General features: G+C 47.2%; 3 protein-coding genes across 6 annotated transcripts in view; 1 reads left to right on the forward strand and 2 right to left on the reverse strand.

Annotated features, from left to right (window-relative positions):
• MRPL27 (mitochondrial ribosomal protein L27) lies at positions 1–5,890 on the reverse strand. 3 transcript variants are annotated; one of them, XM_032279988.1, is made up of 4 exons: positions 5,229–5,311; positions 2,585–2,716; positions 2,162–2,229; positions 1–435 (listed from the first exon to the last, which is right to left on the reverse strand). In XM_032279988.1, the coding sequence occupies exons 1-4, from the start codon at positions 5,236–5,238 to the stop codon at positions 229–231; spliced, it is 417 nt and encodes a 138-aa protein (XP_032135879.1). In that variant the 5' UTR covers positions 5,239–5,311; the 3' UTR covers positions 1–228. The 3 variants fall into 3 exon arrangements, with proteins under 3 accessions (XP_032135879.1, XP_032135878.1, XP_032135880.1); XM_032279987.1 differs by having other exon boundaries at positions 3–435; positions 5,242–5,322; XM_032279989.1 differs by lacking the exons at positions 1–435; positions 2,162–2,229 and having other exon boundaries at positions 2,628–2,716; positions 5,229–5,890.
• Positions 5,264–12,890, forward strand: EME1 (essential meiotic structure-specific endonuclease 1). 2 transcript variants are annotated; one of them, XM_032279983.1, is made up of 9 exons: positions 5,264–5,388; positions 7,264–8,062; positions 8,145–8,272; positions 10,090–10,176; positions 10,269–10,390; positions 10,546–10,705; positions 10,935–11,050; positions 11,785–11,974; positions 12,236–12,890. In XM_032279983.1, the coding sequence occupies exons 2-9, from the start codon at positions 7,288–7,290 to the stop codon at positions 12,410–12,412; spliced, it is 1,755 nt and encodes a 584-aa protein (XP_032135874.1). In that variant the 5' UTR covers positions 5,264–5,388; positions 7,264–7,287; the 3' UTR covers positions 12,413–12,890. The 2 variants fall into 2 exon arrangements, with proteins under 2 accessions (XP_032135874.1, XP_032135873.1); XM_032279982.1 differs by having other exon boundaries at positions 10,588–10,705.
• LRRC59 (leucine rich repeat containing 59) overlaps positions 12,679–15,137 on the reverse strand; it is a 16,334-nt gene continuing 13,875 nt past the window's right edge. Inside the window, exon 7 of the mRNA XM_032279985.1 lies at positions 12,679–14,714. Coding sequence (XP_032135876.1) covers positions 14,467–14,714 — 248 coding nt within the window. The 3' untranslated portion in view covers positions 12,679–14,466. The remainder of the gene's footprint in view (positions 14,715–15,137) is intronic.

A 15,137-nucleotide genomic window follows, 5' to 3' on the forward strand; every position in this document is an offset into this window, starting at 1 on the left:
TGTGTCCCTGAATAGCATACGTTCATGACTCTGGTTCACTTTATTTTTGGTCTCAGGTCAGGTCTCCCAAAGGGTTTCCCAGCAGTCACTTCAGAGTCTCCTGCAGAGTCACCATCAAGCAGACATCTTCCTCGGGAGGCTGTGTCATTGCCCCAATCCTTGACTTCTGGTATCACCATCTCCTGTCACCTGGGCTCCGGTCTCTGTCCAATGACCTCAAACAGGACTTCAAAGCATAGCTACCAGTTTGAAGGTGCCCTCAGGCTTGGTAGGAACCACGTGGACAAAAGTCTTGTAGAGCACAGCACCCTTGGGCAGCCTGGTGATGAGATCCATAGCCTCCATGTTTCTGGGATGAGGCACGTAGACCTCCTTAGTGTAGTGGACTATCCCCTCTTCCAGGGCATATAGACATTTATTCTTCCCAAGACCCACCTGCAACACACAGAGCTGGTCAGCTGGTCAGCAAGGTGGTCTGTCCCAGGTTTTTGGGACATAGTTCTCACACAGAGTCAAGCCCTGGTGCCAAAGAGAGGGATCAGAGAGCTCCATCTCAGGTTCCCTTTCCCACTGGCTGGCACTTTCACACCTTCTGCTTCTTTACTGACTCATAACAAAGGAGGGAAAAGAAAGCTCCAACAGCCAACACGGGTCACTGCTCAGTCCCAGGGGAGCTGTCACCTGGAGCCACGTCTATGCAGCTGGTCAGAAGCCACACTGGACAAATCCTAAAACCCAGGAAGATGCCCTATATCTTCATTTAGACTTAAAAAACACTAGAACTGTCATATTAAAACAGTAGTTTGATGTAAATTTTCATCTAGATAGTGATCTATCAAGTTTAGGCTCTATGGAAAATACAGACCAAAGCTATATATGGTTAATGCATATGCTAATAATCATACTATTCCATCAGCTAATTCCCATGCAATGAAGTCATTTAATCCTCACCTTGTGAAAGAGGTATTATTTCCAACATCATTTTTCAGATGAGAAATATGAAGCAGAGAAGTTAAACTGTGTTGTATATACAGTTTTTAACTGTATCTTTTAGCTTTTCCTTTAGAACTTCAGGCTGGATGTGTAGCAAATTTTACCCAGGTAGTCCAGCACTACTGTCTGTCTCTCTGATTAAAAGAATGGGCTCTGGAGCCAGAATGCCTGGTTCAAATCCCAGCACTGCCACTTACTCCTGTGTGGTCTTAGGTAAGTTACTTCACTGTGCCTTTATTGTTTCATATGTCAAATGGGGATAATATTTATTACTTTACAGGGTCATTTTGAGGATTAGTGGTCAACAATCATAAAGGGCTTAGAATAGTGTCTAGTTCAAAATATGTTAGCTTTGATTGTTGTTGACATAGCTACAAATCTAATGTCTTAAGTTTTAAAAGGCAAAGCTACTACATCTATAATCGATTCACATATATAAATTAGCATCTCTGAAATAAATACAGGTTATTATCAGACTTTTTGTACCTACTAATGTTATCCGAAAAGGAGCAGGGGAGGGGAAACTGTTTACAAAAGAAACTAATATTTAAATCAATGTGAAAAGTTCAGTATCGTTCTGTCTTTGTAACAAAGAACTGTCCTGCCCCATAAAAATCATGCCAACTTGCTGAAACTGAAACCCCTACCTGGTATGGACCTAATTTCTGGCACACCGAATTCTATTTCATTAAATTCAAGCTATCTTTCAACTTTCAACAAGTAAGTTTATGCAAAGGAAGAATTCTTAGACATAATGAAAAACTAATAAATTGAAATTAGTTTCCCAAGACTAAAAAAATATTTAAAATCACCAGGTATCTTGTCCTCCAAGAACTGAGGGTTAGAAGGAGAATCAAGAATACCAGGCCAATGCGATACCAAGGCAAAACACGGAGATCTGGGAGTTAGGCAGACCTGGTGCAAATCCCAGCAGCCACTTGCTCCTCCCACCTCTGCTAAGCCTCTGGCATTTCACCTGTAACATGGGGACAATACCCGCCTCACAGGAATGTGGTAAGGAAGAAATGAGATCATGCAGGCATGGGTATCTGCACAATGCCTGCCATTTGGTAAGCATCCAGTGCATTCAACTGTTATTACCATGCTTAGGGGCACGGAGAGGTCATCCTCGAAAAAGAAAAAGGGGGGCAGCAACAGAGCAACTCACATGGGCACCTGGGTGCCAGCGGAACTGGCGCTGTGTTCCAAGGATGTTCCCAGCATGAACATAGTGTCCTAGAAGAGAAACCCACAGTGATTGGGGCAGTGTAGCAAACTACCAACAAAACACAATGGCCTAAAGGCTGCACACCAACCTCCAAGCCTGCCCCTGGCCAAAAGCAACTCCCAGACAGTCCAACACAGGAAGTACAGGATCTGCCACCCAGCAGCTCTTATCTCTAATCACATGGCTGTGGCTCACAGCCACCCACCTGATGACCTTTCCTCCGATCTTATCTGTTCCTTTAATCTGGAGCCAGTTACGATGGTGAGAAAGAACAGGGCCAGGCACATTCAGGGTTTTTCTGCTCTCGCAAGGAACACCAGGACAAGGTGCAGCTGGGAAGGGGAAGCCAAGGCACATCCTCACCTTCCATTTTCTTAATGCCCAGGCGTCTGCCTGATGACTTTCCACCGAGGTTTTTGGAGCTACCACCCGTCTTCTTGGAAGCATATCTGACGGCAAGAGCTGTAGCCGGAGGGGGGCTCAGCAAGGATGTAACTGCAGAGAAAACAGAAACACTGTTCAGACAGACAGGCTCAAACTCTTTCTGCCTCAATGGGCCACTTGCTGAGAGGTGAGAGGCAGTGGGGAGATGAGAAAGATGTGTCAGGGGAGCAGAAGTGTCACTGAGTGTGTTAAGGAATGTAAGTCCTTGGCCTTCTCCTTTTGGGGGAGGTGAGGGGAGCAGTGAAATATAAATGGAAAAAAATAAACATTAGGTGTTCTGGGTCCTGACACATTCAGTCTGAATGTGCTAAGGAGAAATGGACACCACAGAGCTGCCTGCTTCAGAAGCTCGCTCATCCTCATGCACCCTGGAGGGGCCAGAACAGACCTGGGGAGCCCAGCACATCCAGAGAGACTTCTGCTTCAGCCTTACCCATGACTTTTTTTTTGTTAGAGTTTCGCTCTTGTTGCCCAAGCTGGAGTGCAATGGCGCGATCTCAGCTCACTACAACCTCCGCCTCCTGGGTTCAAGCGAGTCTTCTGCCTCAGCCTCCGAAGCAGCTGGGATTACAGGCGCGTGCCAACACATCTGGCTAATTTTTTGTATTTTTAGTAGAAATGGGGTTTCACCATGTTAGTCAGGCTGGTTTCGAACTCCTGACCTCAGGTGATCCCAAAGTGCTGGGATTACAGGCATGAGCCACTGTGCCTGGCCTCACCCACAACTTTCTTAGCTACCCACTCATCCACTGCACATCAAACACTAGAAAACCAAAAGGGCAGCTGGTCTAAGGGTGGCTCCCACAGGGTCCTGGCCATTTCAGAAGGCTAGGCCCTTTCTTCCCAAAGTCCATCAAGCAGAGGTCCAACCATGACGCACACATGCCCTTGTTAATCTGACCTCTTCATACTCATTCCAAAGAGCTCAATGCCATTCATTTGAAAAAGTAAAATGAACTAAAATTCAACTAAGATCGTAGTCCCTTGCTGTACGACAAGCCTAGGGGTGGAAGTCCTTGCCTGCAGAGGTCTCCAGACACAGCCATGATTTAAGGCCCATGTCAGTGTCATTAGAGAAGCCTTGTGTGTCTCTGAAGCCTGTAAGTTCAGAGGTTCCTGAAGCCTGAGTTTCTGACATTTCCATGACAAAGAGACTAGTTGGGGCAAAGGACCAGTGATAAGGACTTTGAAAGACAACAGGTTAAATGCCCAGGACCAGGATATACCTACCTCTAAACATCTAATCATTCATTCATGTACTTACTAAGCTCAGGAACTAGGCTTTTACTTTACTTACATTATCTCATTCACAAATCTTTCATCCTACTCCCCATTCTCCTCCTCAAAGCAAATGATGTCACCATCCAACCAGTTGCTTAGGCAGAAACCACAGTCACTGCAGATCCCTTCTCTTTACTGACTTCACATACCCAGTTCACCAGCAAGCTCTGTGGATGCTACTAACTCCAAAACAGATCTCAAATTCATCCATTTTCCTCCCAGTTCACTGCCACCACAAACACTTTGGCTAAATCATCTCTCCTCATAACTGCTATTATAGCTTTCCATCTGATTTCCTCATTTCTACTCCTATCCCCTTTAAATTTACATAAGAGCAATAGTTCGCATCTCAAAACATAAAACTGGCTCAAGTCACTCTCCTGTCCCTCACTCTACACAGGGCTAACTGTCCTGTAATTCTTTTTTTATTTTTTGAGACAAGGCTCCATTCTGTCACTCAGGCTGGAGTGCAGTGGTATGAACACAGCTCACTGCAGCCTCGACCTCCCGCCTCAGCCTCCTAAGTGTCTGAGACCACAGGCACGCACCACCACACCCAGCTAATTTTTGTATTTTTTGTAGAGACGGGGTTTTGACACGTTGCTCAGGCTGGTCTTGAACTCCTGGGCTCAAGTCATCTGCCCGCCTCAGCCTCCCAAAGTGCTGGAATTACAGCCATGAGCCACTGCACGCCTTCTGTCATTCTTTGGGTCTTAAATATTATCTCCTCAGAGGACCTCAGAGGACTTCCTTCACCATCCAATCTAAAAAAAGACACACACACACACACTCTTTCTTCACAGCACTTGCCAGTTTACAACTATTTTATGTGTTCATTTATTGGCTTATGCACCAGAAGGAACCGTTCGGGAGTTAGAGGCCTACTGTCTTCACGTTTTCTGCATATTATCCAAACACCTACCTCTGTGTCTAGCACAAAGTAAGACCTTAATCTGTGGAATGATTAAGATGAACTTTTTCAGCCCCAGTGTGCCAATGTTACTAATGCTTCTACACAGAAAGGAAGGATCCACCCAAACCCCCAACCGACAAGGACGCCGTCCGTGCTCCTGAGGGAGGGGAAGGACAAGTGCTCCTCAAACTCCCCCACCCACGGCTTCACTCAGGGTGTGTCACGTGACCAGCGACAGCCGGCCCTCAAACCTGGAGTGCCCCACAGACTTCCCCTTGCATTCGGGGTCCTCTGCAGAAATTAATGTCACCTCCTTCCCTCCCTGCTGGATCTCTACTCTGCCTCCCCTGCTCGCCCTGCTCTGACTACCGCGTCCCATTACCGGCTGTCCGGATCCTCAGCGCCAGCACCGCCGACGCCATGCTTGCGTTCACCAACTTCCGATTCCCAAAAGGTTCTACTTCCGATATCAGCAGCTCTACTTCCGGGTCCTGCGTGGCAGTTGAAAGAGAGGCGGGAGAAGTTGCCGGTGAGTATCCCCGGTCGCGGGCCAGGGGGTTGGGCAGGGCTTGCCTCCTGAGGACTAGTCTGCAGCGTCTTGGTGGCCAGGGCGTCCAGGAGTCTCTGCAGCGGACCGCCAGCCTGAGAGGCGCAGAGCTTATCGGGCAGGGGCCCGCTTGTCCCACTCCCCTCATTTGAGATGTCAGCAGAGCCCAAGCGAAGGGGAAGAGATGAGGCCCCCTGCTTAGTCATTCAGCTTACTTTACCCAGCCAGCTGTGTGCCAGATACTGTACTTAGCGCGGTGGATGCATTATTTCATTTAATTTTCACCACCTTATAAAATGGGTGCTGTTATTGTCCCTGTTTTACTAAGAAAGAAACTGAGACCTAGGCAGGTTACATGTCTCCTCTTGGGTCATACCTACAGCGTTAGTAAATATTCAAGGAATGATTAGCTTTGCACATGACCCAGCAATTCTACTCCTAGGTATATACACGCAAGGGATTTGAAAACATACCCCCACTAAAATAGCCAAAAAAAAAAAAAAAAAAAAAGAGGAAACAAATGTCCCAAGTGATTAATGGATAAACAAAATGTAGCATATCCATACAATGGAATATTAGTTATAAAAAGCAATAAGTACTGATACAGGCTACATCATAAATAAACCTTGAAAACATTATGCTAAGTGAAAAAAGCCAGTCATGAAAGGCCACATATTGTGTGATTCTATTTATATGAAATATCCAGGATAGGCAAATGCATAGAGAGATTTATGGTTGCCAGGAGCTGGGGAGAGGGAGGAAATGGACAGTGACTGCTTAATGGCTGCAGGAATTCTTTTTGAGGTGATGAAAATAAATGATGCTGGTTGCACAACATTGTGAATATACTAAAAAACTTCTGAATGTACACTTTTCAAAGGATATTATGATGTGCGAATTATATGTCTTTTTATTTTATTTTCCTTTTGAAGCAGGGTCTCACTCTGTCACCCAAGCTGGAGTACAGTGGTACAATCACAGCTCACTGCAGGCTTGACCTCCCAGGCTCAAGCAATACTCCCACCTCATCCTCCTGAGTGTCTGAGACTATAGATGTGAGCCACCACATCCAGCTGTATTTTTTTTTTTTGTAGAGTTGAGTTCTCACTATGTTGCCTAGGCTGATCTCCAACTCCTGGGCCTAAGTGATCCTTCTGCCTTGGTCTCCTAAAGTGCTGAGATTATAGGCATGAGCTACCATGCCCAGCCTTTATCTCAGTTTAAAAAAACAAAAACAACTTTTGACCATGTGTGGTGGTTCACACCTGTAATCTCAGCACTTTGGGAGGTCAAGGCTCGCAGATCACCTGAGGTCAGAAGTTCAAGACCAGCCTGGCCAACATGGTGAAACCCTGTCCCTACTAAAAATACAAAAATTATCCAGGTGTGGTGGCACATGCCTGTAATCCCAGCTACTCAGGAGACCGAGGCAGGAGAATCACTTGAACCTGGGAGGCAGAGGTTGCAGTAGCTGAGATTATGCCACTGCGCTCCAACCTGGGCGGCAGAGTGAGATTCCATCTCAAAAGAAAAAAAAAAAAGGGTAATTTTTGACATCTCCATTTCAAATGTGGAGATCAACAAGAGGGTGGAGGTGTTAAATCTTGTTACTAGCCCCCATTCAAATTTTGTAATGGTAACTCTACTTTGTTGTCAACTGGAAAGAATTTGAGGAGGATTCCTGTTAGACTACCAGGAGTTAGAGTTCCAGATAGAATGTGTTGGGGCCATGTCATATTTCTCTGTTTCTGTATTATCTAGATCTTATATTTTTCTTCATAAAGCTTGGCTATGGAAGACAGCTAGCGGACTGAATTGAATACTCCAGTCTGTGTCGTATATCTCTTTTCCTTTCAGGGAATGATTTGATGGCACATACTGATGGCTCTGAAGAAGTCATCACCCTCACTGGATTCTGGTGATAGTGACTCTGAGGAGTTGCCAACATTTGCCTTTCTGAAGAAGGAACCTTCAACAAAGAGGAGACAGCCTGAAAGGGAAGAGAAGATTGTAGTGGTTGACATCTCAGATTCTGAGGCCTCCTGTCCTCCATCACCAGGCTTGAAAGATTCACCACCTGCCCCAGACACAGCTGAAACTGTCACAGAAACACAGCCAGTCAGTTTGCTAAGCAGTGGAAGTGAGGATGAAGAATCTGTTCCTCTAGCTCAGAGGCTTATATGTAAGTTTCTGACCCACAGGCAACTGAGCCCTGAGGACTCTAGCTCCCTAATTAAAAGTGTTTTGGATCATCAAAATAATGAAGGTGTGTCATGTGACTGGAAAAAGCAGCCCTTTTCAAAGATCCCTCAAGTTCCCCTCCACGATACTCCAGAGAGGAGTGCATTAGATAACAAGGACCCAATCTTAGATCCATGCCGTCAGCTTCCAGCCTACCAGTCTACCTGCCCTGGCCAGAGCAGCAGCTTGGCAGTAACCAAAACAAATTCTGAAATCCTCCCACCCCAAAAGAAAACTAAGCAGAGTCAGAAGGTCCAGGGAAGAGGCTCACAGGGATGCCAGCAGCAGAGACAAGCAAGGCAGAAGGAAAGCACCCTGAGACGACGGGAAAGACAGAAGGCAGCACCGGTAACCAGGATGAAAGCCCAGAGGCCAGAGGAATGCTTAAAACACATCACTGTGGTGCTGGATCCAGGTCCTTGCATGTGTCTTTGTCCTTTGCTGAGTTATCTGCTTTCTGGACCACCCACTGACAGTCCCTTTTCCATCTGTTGCAGTGCTTTTACAGATGGAAGGTGGGGGGCAGCTCCTGGGAGCACTGCAGTCCATGGAGTGCCGCTGTGTGATTGAGGCGCAGGCCGTGCCTTGCAGTGTCACTTGGAGGAGAAGGGCTGAAACATCTGAGGTAGGGGTTTTCCGGCTGACATTTCTTCCCCCTCCTCCCCTTACAGTTACAGGATAAATATGCTTTTTTTTAAAAAATGATACTTATCAGTCAGGGCCCCAGCAGGAAAACAGATGGCACATTCAACTCAGGGTAATTGAAGAAAGATTGAATAAAGGGACTGTTTGCCCAAGGCATGGGCAGGGTACAAGGAAGCTACCAGGGACAGCATGGTACCTCAGGGTAACAGCACAACTCAGGGCTTTTCGACCTCAGTATTGGCATTTTAGATTGGAGAACTCTGTTTTGAGGGCTGTCCTGTGATGTGCAAAATGTTGAGCAGCATCCCTGGCCACTGGCCACCAATATACCCCTCTCAGTCATGACAATAACAAATTCTGCAGACATATCAGGGGTCGTTTGTGGGGAAAGATCACTCCTGTTTGAGAACCGCTGGCACAGCTGTTAATATTCCTATGCCTGAAGGGATGAGGGGTGGGAGTGGTTAACAAAATCCAGGAGAGAGAAATGGAGAGAGGGCCACCTTGAGAGAAGCTATGAGCTGCCATAGAGGGGGCAGCAAACCTTAGGTGACCCCACTGGGAGGAAGCCAGGGAAAAATACCCTGACTTCGCTTTCTTCCTTCCTACTAGTCCTCTTTTAGGGTTCCCCGCTGGTGACACCCAGCTGGGAGCCAGAAGACGTGGGCCCTATGATTTTTGTAGAGATCACAGAGCAGAGTGGAGCTCGTATTTTTGGTAGAGGTGGGGTTTTGCCATGTTGCCCAGGCTGTTCTTGAACTCCTGAGCTCAAGCGATCTGCCTGCCTCGGCCTTCCAAAGTGCTGGGATTACAGGTGTGAGCCACTGTGCCTGGTGCTAAGATTCTTTTTTATCTCACCAGAAGCATCTGGTATAAAAAAAGAAAAGATTTTGTTTTCCTCTCTTTGATTTCTTTTTTGGATAACTTCCTCAGTAACATAGGACAGTTACCCACACTTTTTACTCTGGGGTAGTATTAGCAAGCCTTTATATTCATAGAGCAGCTTACCCAGTCAAGGCACTCCCACATTCTCTCTTGTGTTTCCGTCAGTCATCCTATAAGGTAGGACTTCACCCCACATCACAGGTGGGGAAACTGGAGCTCAGAAAAGTTAAACGCCTTGTTGAGGACCACAATGGGATCGAGAACCCAGAGCTCCTCCCATCTACACTTTGCTGTAGTATGGGTCTTGCTTTTGCTTATGAGGGACCCAGTCAGGAAACTTTCTATAAAAGTCCCGCTCCCCAATTACTCTATAATACTGTACTGCTGGAGGATTGTTGGCCTTGAGGCAGTCTTGACTTTGATTATGCCCTGTGATAAAGAGGAATTGCTCTCATAGACTGATGTCTCCCTTATGATTCTTGTCTTTGTCACACACACAAAACCCCCCCCCCAAAAAAAAAAAAAACTATGTGATTGTAAGGGCCACTCAGCTCATAGCATCTACCTTCAAAGCCAGAGTCATTTACCTGTACTAAATCCTTTGGAAGAGTTTCCGTTCTCTCCACCCCCCCATTCAAAATGTACAGAACAAATTGGCAATTACTTCCCAGCCCCTTTCAACTTGCTATGTCCCTTTTTTATTCGCTGTCTCTGAGAGGCAGGGCACCAGGACTGAACAATTGAGGGGTGGGAGGGACTGCATCATTGTTTCTTGCCACAGTGACTTCAATCCAGAAGAAAGGGATAATGCACAGGTGTGGGAGTTAGTTCATTCACCTGGAAGCCCTGGGCCACTCTCACAGGTGCTCAATACCTGCTGACCTCCCTCCCTGTGCTGTGCTCCTGGGGCAGGACGGAGAGGACTGGGTGGAGGAGCCAATAGTCCTGGTGTTGCTCCGGGCAGAGGCATTTGTGTCCATGATCTACAACGGAAAGCAGGTGGGCAGAGCCAGAGGGTGGGAGGACATGGAACAGAGGGCCGACTCTTACTAGGAAGCAAGAATTAATGCAGTTTCTGCCCCTTCATGCAGGGAAGGCTGGACAGCACTAGGAAAGAGAAGAAAACATTTCAGGGCTTTGTAACTGATATCACAGCAAGGACAGCAGGGAAAACTTTGTCACTGGTGATTGTGGATCAAGACAAATGCTTCAGGTTTGGATTTGCCCTGATAATTACATGTTCAAAGGGGCAGCTCTTGGGCCAAGAGGGGTGAGTTTATTCATCACAGATTCTGCAAGGTAGCCCATATCTAACAAGCCCAGCAGGATGCTCTGGGCTAGTCTTCTTGCACATCTGCCTGAGTTCAGCCTGGAGCTGCTGTCCTTCTTTGATTTCCTCCCCTGCACCAGTGCTCAGAATCCTCCAAGAAGAGGGAAACAGGGAACAAATAAACAGACGAAGGAGAAGCAGCAGAGACACCCAGAGGCCAGCACAGGGTCCATGGTATCCAGGGTAGACGTGGAAGAGGTAAGAACATCCTGTTGCCTGAACCGGGCTGGGTACTCACTGGTCACCTAAGGAGATTTGCTACCGATAGAGAATAAAATGCCTGCTGCATACTGCTTTCTGCCCAGGCACTGAGTAGGAGAGAAGGTGCCAAACAGGGAGCCAAGGGGCTAGGGTATAGCTTCAGTGGATAGTGACTTACAGCTAATCCCTCCACCCTTCCAGTCCATCGTTGCTTTTGGGTTTCTAGGCATTGGTGGATCTGCAGCTACACACGGAAGCCCAGGCTCAAATTGTGCGGAGCTGGAAAGAGTTGGCTGACTTCGCATGTGCATTCACAAAGGCTGTGGCTGAGACGCCCTTCAAGTGAGCACCCCCAGCAAGTCCAACCTCCATGCCGGGCCTTGTCCTTTACCATGGTTCTTGCAGTCAAAGCAAATGTCCCTTTCTCCTCATCTCTGCAGTCAGCCCATTCTCTCTCAAGCTTGAGGCAGAAGGAGCTAACCTCATGCTGGGGATTCTTGGGAGGAATCCCCAAGCTCAGCCCCTTTTCAGATATTCTCCTTTTGCTTATGTGTAAGCGTTCTGTTCTGCAGGTTGATATCATAGGCCAGGTTACCATAGGCCAAGTAACCAGGATTAATTACAGGTCAGATCACAATGTTATAAGCACTAGGAAAGCAAATATTTAGCTTTCTTAGTTCAAGGAGTGTTCATTGTCAGAATTTAAAATGAGTAAATGACCTCAGAGGCAATCCCATCCATGTCCCTTATTTTATACTTGAGGGAACTGAGGCCTGAAGAGATTGACTTGTCTAAGCTCCTAGCAGTTAGAAGAACCAGAAATAAGACTCCAGACTGCCAAATATTAAAAGAATCTGGCACCTCTTCTTCTACTAAAATGAACTAGATATAGTTTTTAAAGGAAATCAGCAACTGGCACTATACCTGGGAACAAAGTGAGCAAATTGTCAAAGGCACAATAGGCCGGCTGTAACATGGCGCCCACCTCTTCCAAGGTCAATTTTTCAGTTCCACTTGAGGGAACAGGTATAGTAGAGTAAGGAGCAACTTACAGCTCTCTAACTGTGCTGTTGCAGGAAGCTCCGAGATGAAACTACGTTCTCCTTCTGTGTGGAGAGTGACTGGGCTGGAGGGGTGAAGGTGGACCGTGCTGGCAGGGGACTCTCACTGGTCTGGAGGAGACAGATTCAGCAGCTGAACCGAGTCAGCCTGGAAATGGCCAGCGCAGTTGTGGATGCCTATCCCTCCCCACAGCTTCTGGTACAGGTATGCTGCTCCAGGGCTCTGGGGTCACTGCCCATTACTGGTGGGGTCTGTGGGCCCCCTGATGTCCTTGGACAAGTGTTGAGGGCCCATGAAAGCCTCACAGGTCAGCAGCGCAGGTCTGCTAAGATCAGAGTTGTTAACACTGACTCAGGGAGGAAGGACAGGTTCTCATGCCCCAAGCCAAGTGTAGCACCCTCCATGCTCGTGGAGAAGGGATCACCATGGACGATACCATATTAAGAGGTCATCTACCACTTCCAGGCTTATCGGCAGTGTTTTTCGGAGCAAGAACGCCAGAATCTGCTTGCAGACATACAGGTGCGCCGTGGAGAAGGTGTGACATCCACCTCTCGCCGTGTTGGACCAGAGCTATCCAGGCGTATCTACCTTCAGATGACTGCTTTACAGCCAGATCTCTCTTTAGATAGTGCTGACTAATTCTAGCCTTCAGGGATGAGGATGAAAAGCTGGAGACTTCCACCTCCCCAACCTCAGAGTCTGACTGCAGTGAAGAGACTGGCAGCACCTGGAGCACAAGCCTAGGTGAGGCCCAGTCTCTCTGCCCATCAACTGGGGCAGAGACTGAAATACTGCCACCTACCTTCGGCATTTTATGTTCCTCTGCTGGCAAAAATTAACTGCCACAGACAAACCACCCCCACTCCTACCCAGCCAGCCCTCAAAACACAAAGGAACAAAGACAGTCCACTCAGACACGTATTTAATAAGAAATCCAAAAGAATTAGCATCAAATCTCGAAGTCGTGAGTGAAGCTGCGGATTGGCTTGACGGGGCTCAGCCACTGAGCTGCCTCAACCGGCCAAGGAACAGGATATAACTATGCGGACTTCTATGTTGTCTTATCTCATTGTATGTATTACGTATTTAGTTTCAATAAAGCATTTGTACCAACGGCTCTGGAGCTCGAAGGAAGACTAAGGGAATGTGTAGTGATTCTGAGTATGATGTAGACCTACGCAGCAGAGCTATGGGGGAGAAGATTAACAAAGTCCTTTCTTCCAGTACCAGGATGGTCATGAGTGGCAGTCCCATCCGAACAGGTCACTAGGGCTAGAAGGCTGGACCCTGCCCTCTCTGTCTCTGAACTATGACGGCTTCTTGCTCCCTCCGGGGGAGGCAAGGAGCTTGCAACTGGGAGTCTTCAGTGAATGAGCACCATGACACAGTCATTTCTGATCCCTCCATCTGGCTGTTGTGAAAAGATGAAGCAAAGGAGGCAAGAAAATACTTAATCTAGCAGACAAGAGAATGGACAGTGCGATCCTTGTTTGTGCTAGTCACTGGGTGATGCACCACGTTTCAGCTCCATGATGCTCCTTGTTTCCCTTCATTTCCTCTGTTTCCATTTACTCACTTCATTTATGGTCTAGAATCAAACATTTCCTCTGTTTCCATTTATTCCCTTCATTTATGGTCTAGAATCAAACAATTCTAAACCTCAGTGTCCTATGAAGCTGATACTTCAAAACCTGCAAAAGCAGGATGCCTTTGAGGTATTTAGTCACACCAAGTACAACTAGAGCTGTCACAGACAGTGTAGATGTGCAGAGATCCACCTCCTTGCTTACTGGCAATTAGGGAGTTAATGCTCTAAAATTGAGGCAAGGAGCCTGGACTGTTGCCATTTTATGGAAGCCACATAAGTTGGGCAGGACTCCACAGGAGCTGCCTAAGACCTGATGATGGCAAGAGATTTCTATGTCTGAGTCATGAAATCTGTCTACTATGAAAGATGCTATGCTCCACCTGAGAAATAATTCTGGTGTGAGTTCTAGTCTCTCAGGACATTACAAAGGACGGAAAATGATGGAAAGAAAGAATGTCAGAGTGGGAATCCAGTTTTACCTCAAACTAGCTGGGAGACTAGGCAAGTCATGGAAGGCCTCAGTTTCTCTGCCTGCAAGTGTGTTATATTGGACTGGATGGCCATGAAGTCCCTTTCACAGCCAGATATTTTGTATGGCTAAAATGCTTACATCTCTGAGGTCCTAAAGAAAACAGGAATACCCCTCCCCACCATTTAGATTGGATTTACTGAGTGTGGTGTCCTAGTCCCCAAAAACTTCTGATCTGCCCTGATTGCCCAGGGAGGAATGAAAGAAAGGGTTTGTGACATACAAAAGTATAAATGTAGTGACAGCTGACCATTTAGTAGAAACGAGCCTTGCCTTTACACAGCTTTGTAAAACAACTAGAAAAGGCTATGTTTTCTCTCTCCCCACCCCCAAGCCTACTCCTTTAGGCATGCAGGTAACTGCCCCCCCCACCACCTCCCATTTCTCCTCATTCCACCAGGGAACCCTGACTAAGGAATGAAGAAGTCCTACAAAGAGGAGGTCTCATGTACCAATCTGCAGCCATTTGATGATGGCAGGTAGGTCTGATGCTAAAAAGAGGTTGTGTCCAGCAGAACCCAATTCCATAGGAATCCAAGCTCCAAGGTTGGGAGGCAGCAGGTGCTGGGGACAAGCTCACTGCTGAGAGTCGGTCTGGAGGACCCACTGGAGGATCTCGTGGCGGCGTAGACCCTGGACCGCATTGTCATAGATGGTGTTCACACTGGTGCAGAGGGGCTGCTGCTGCAGCTCTGTCACCCGACAAGCAACCAGCCCTCCTGCCACACAAAATAGCAACAGCAGCAGCAGCAGCTTCAGCACAGCCCAGGAACGAGTGTGCTTCCGGGGTGGTGGCTTGCGAGGTCGGGAGCCGGACTTAGATTCTGGAGGAACAGTCACAGTAGACAAAACAAGTTCTGTCAGTTAGACCCGCTCTATGCCAATCTCTGCTAGTCTCCTCCATGCAGATCCACCTACACCCCTTTCTCAAGCAAAAACTCCCCAGGCCCTGAAGAGAAAAACTGTCTCCAGAGACCAAAACAGAAACACCTTTTCCCTTGGCTCTCAAGGGGGTACATTTGAAACTGGGACTCATTCTGCATGTCTCATGTCGCTCACAGCCCCCAGGGTCCTAAGTTCTTGGTAACACGGTGATCCATGCTCCTTGGGATCACAGAGAGAGGGGCTTATCAGGAGGCATCCAGCGCTGACAGAGTACTGTCCACTTGAGGAAAAAGGGTCAGGATTTATCATTATTGTCATTATTATGATATAATGTGTATATAAAAAAGCCCAAAAGGTAATAC

The sequence above is a fragment of the Sapajus apella genome, unplaced genomic scaffold, assembly GCF_009761245.1.
Source record: "Sapajus apella isolate SASKATOON/1434 unplaced genomic scaffold, GSC_monkey_1.0 scaffold12, whole genome shotgun sequence".
In the NCBI taxonomy this organism is placed as follows: domain Eukaryota; kingdom Metazoa; phylum Chordata; class Mammalia; order Primates; family Cebidae; genus Sapajus; species Sapajus apella.

Excerpts from the sequence above, each read along its gene's own strand:
- MRPL27 (XM_032279987.1), bottom strand. The coding sequence starts at position 5,281 with ATGGCGTCGGCGGTGCTGGCGCTGAGGATCCGGACAGCCG. Across the intron at positions 2,717-5,241 it reads GCTGAGGATCCGGACAGCCG|TTACATCCTTGCTGAGCCCC; the intron begins GTAATGGGACGC and ends TTTTCTCTGCAG. Across the intron at positions 2,230-2,584 it reads GGGCATTAAGAAAATGGAAG|GACACTATGTTCATGCTGGG; the intron begins GTGAGGATGTGC and ends TTTCTCTTCTAG.
- EME1 (XM_032279983.1), top strand. The coding sequence starts at position 7,288 with ATGGCTCTGAAGAAGTCATCACCCTCACTGGATTCTGGTGATAGTGAC. Across the intron at positions 8,063-8,144 it reads CACTGTGGTGCTGGATCCAG|TGCTTTTACAGATGGAAGGT; the intron begins GTCCTTGCATGT and ends CATCTGTTGCAG. Across the intron at positions 10,177-10,268 it reads TGATCTACAACGGAAAGCAG|GGAAGGCTGGACAGCACTAG; the intron begins GTGGGCAGAGCC and ends CCCTTCATGCAG.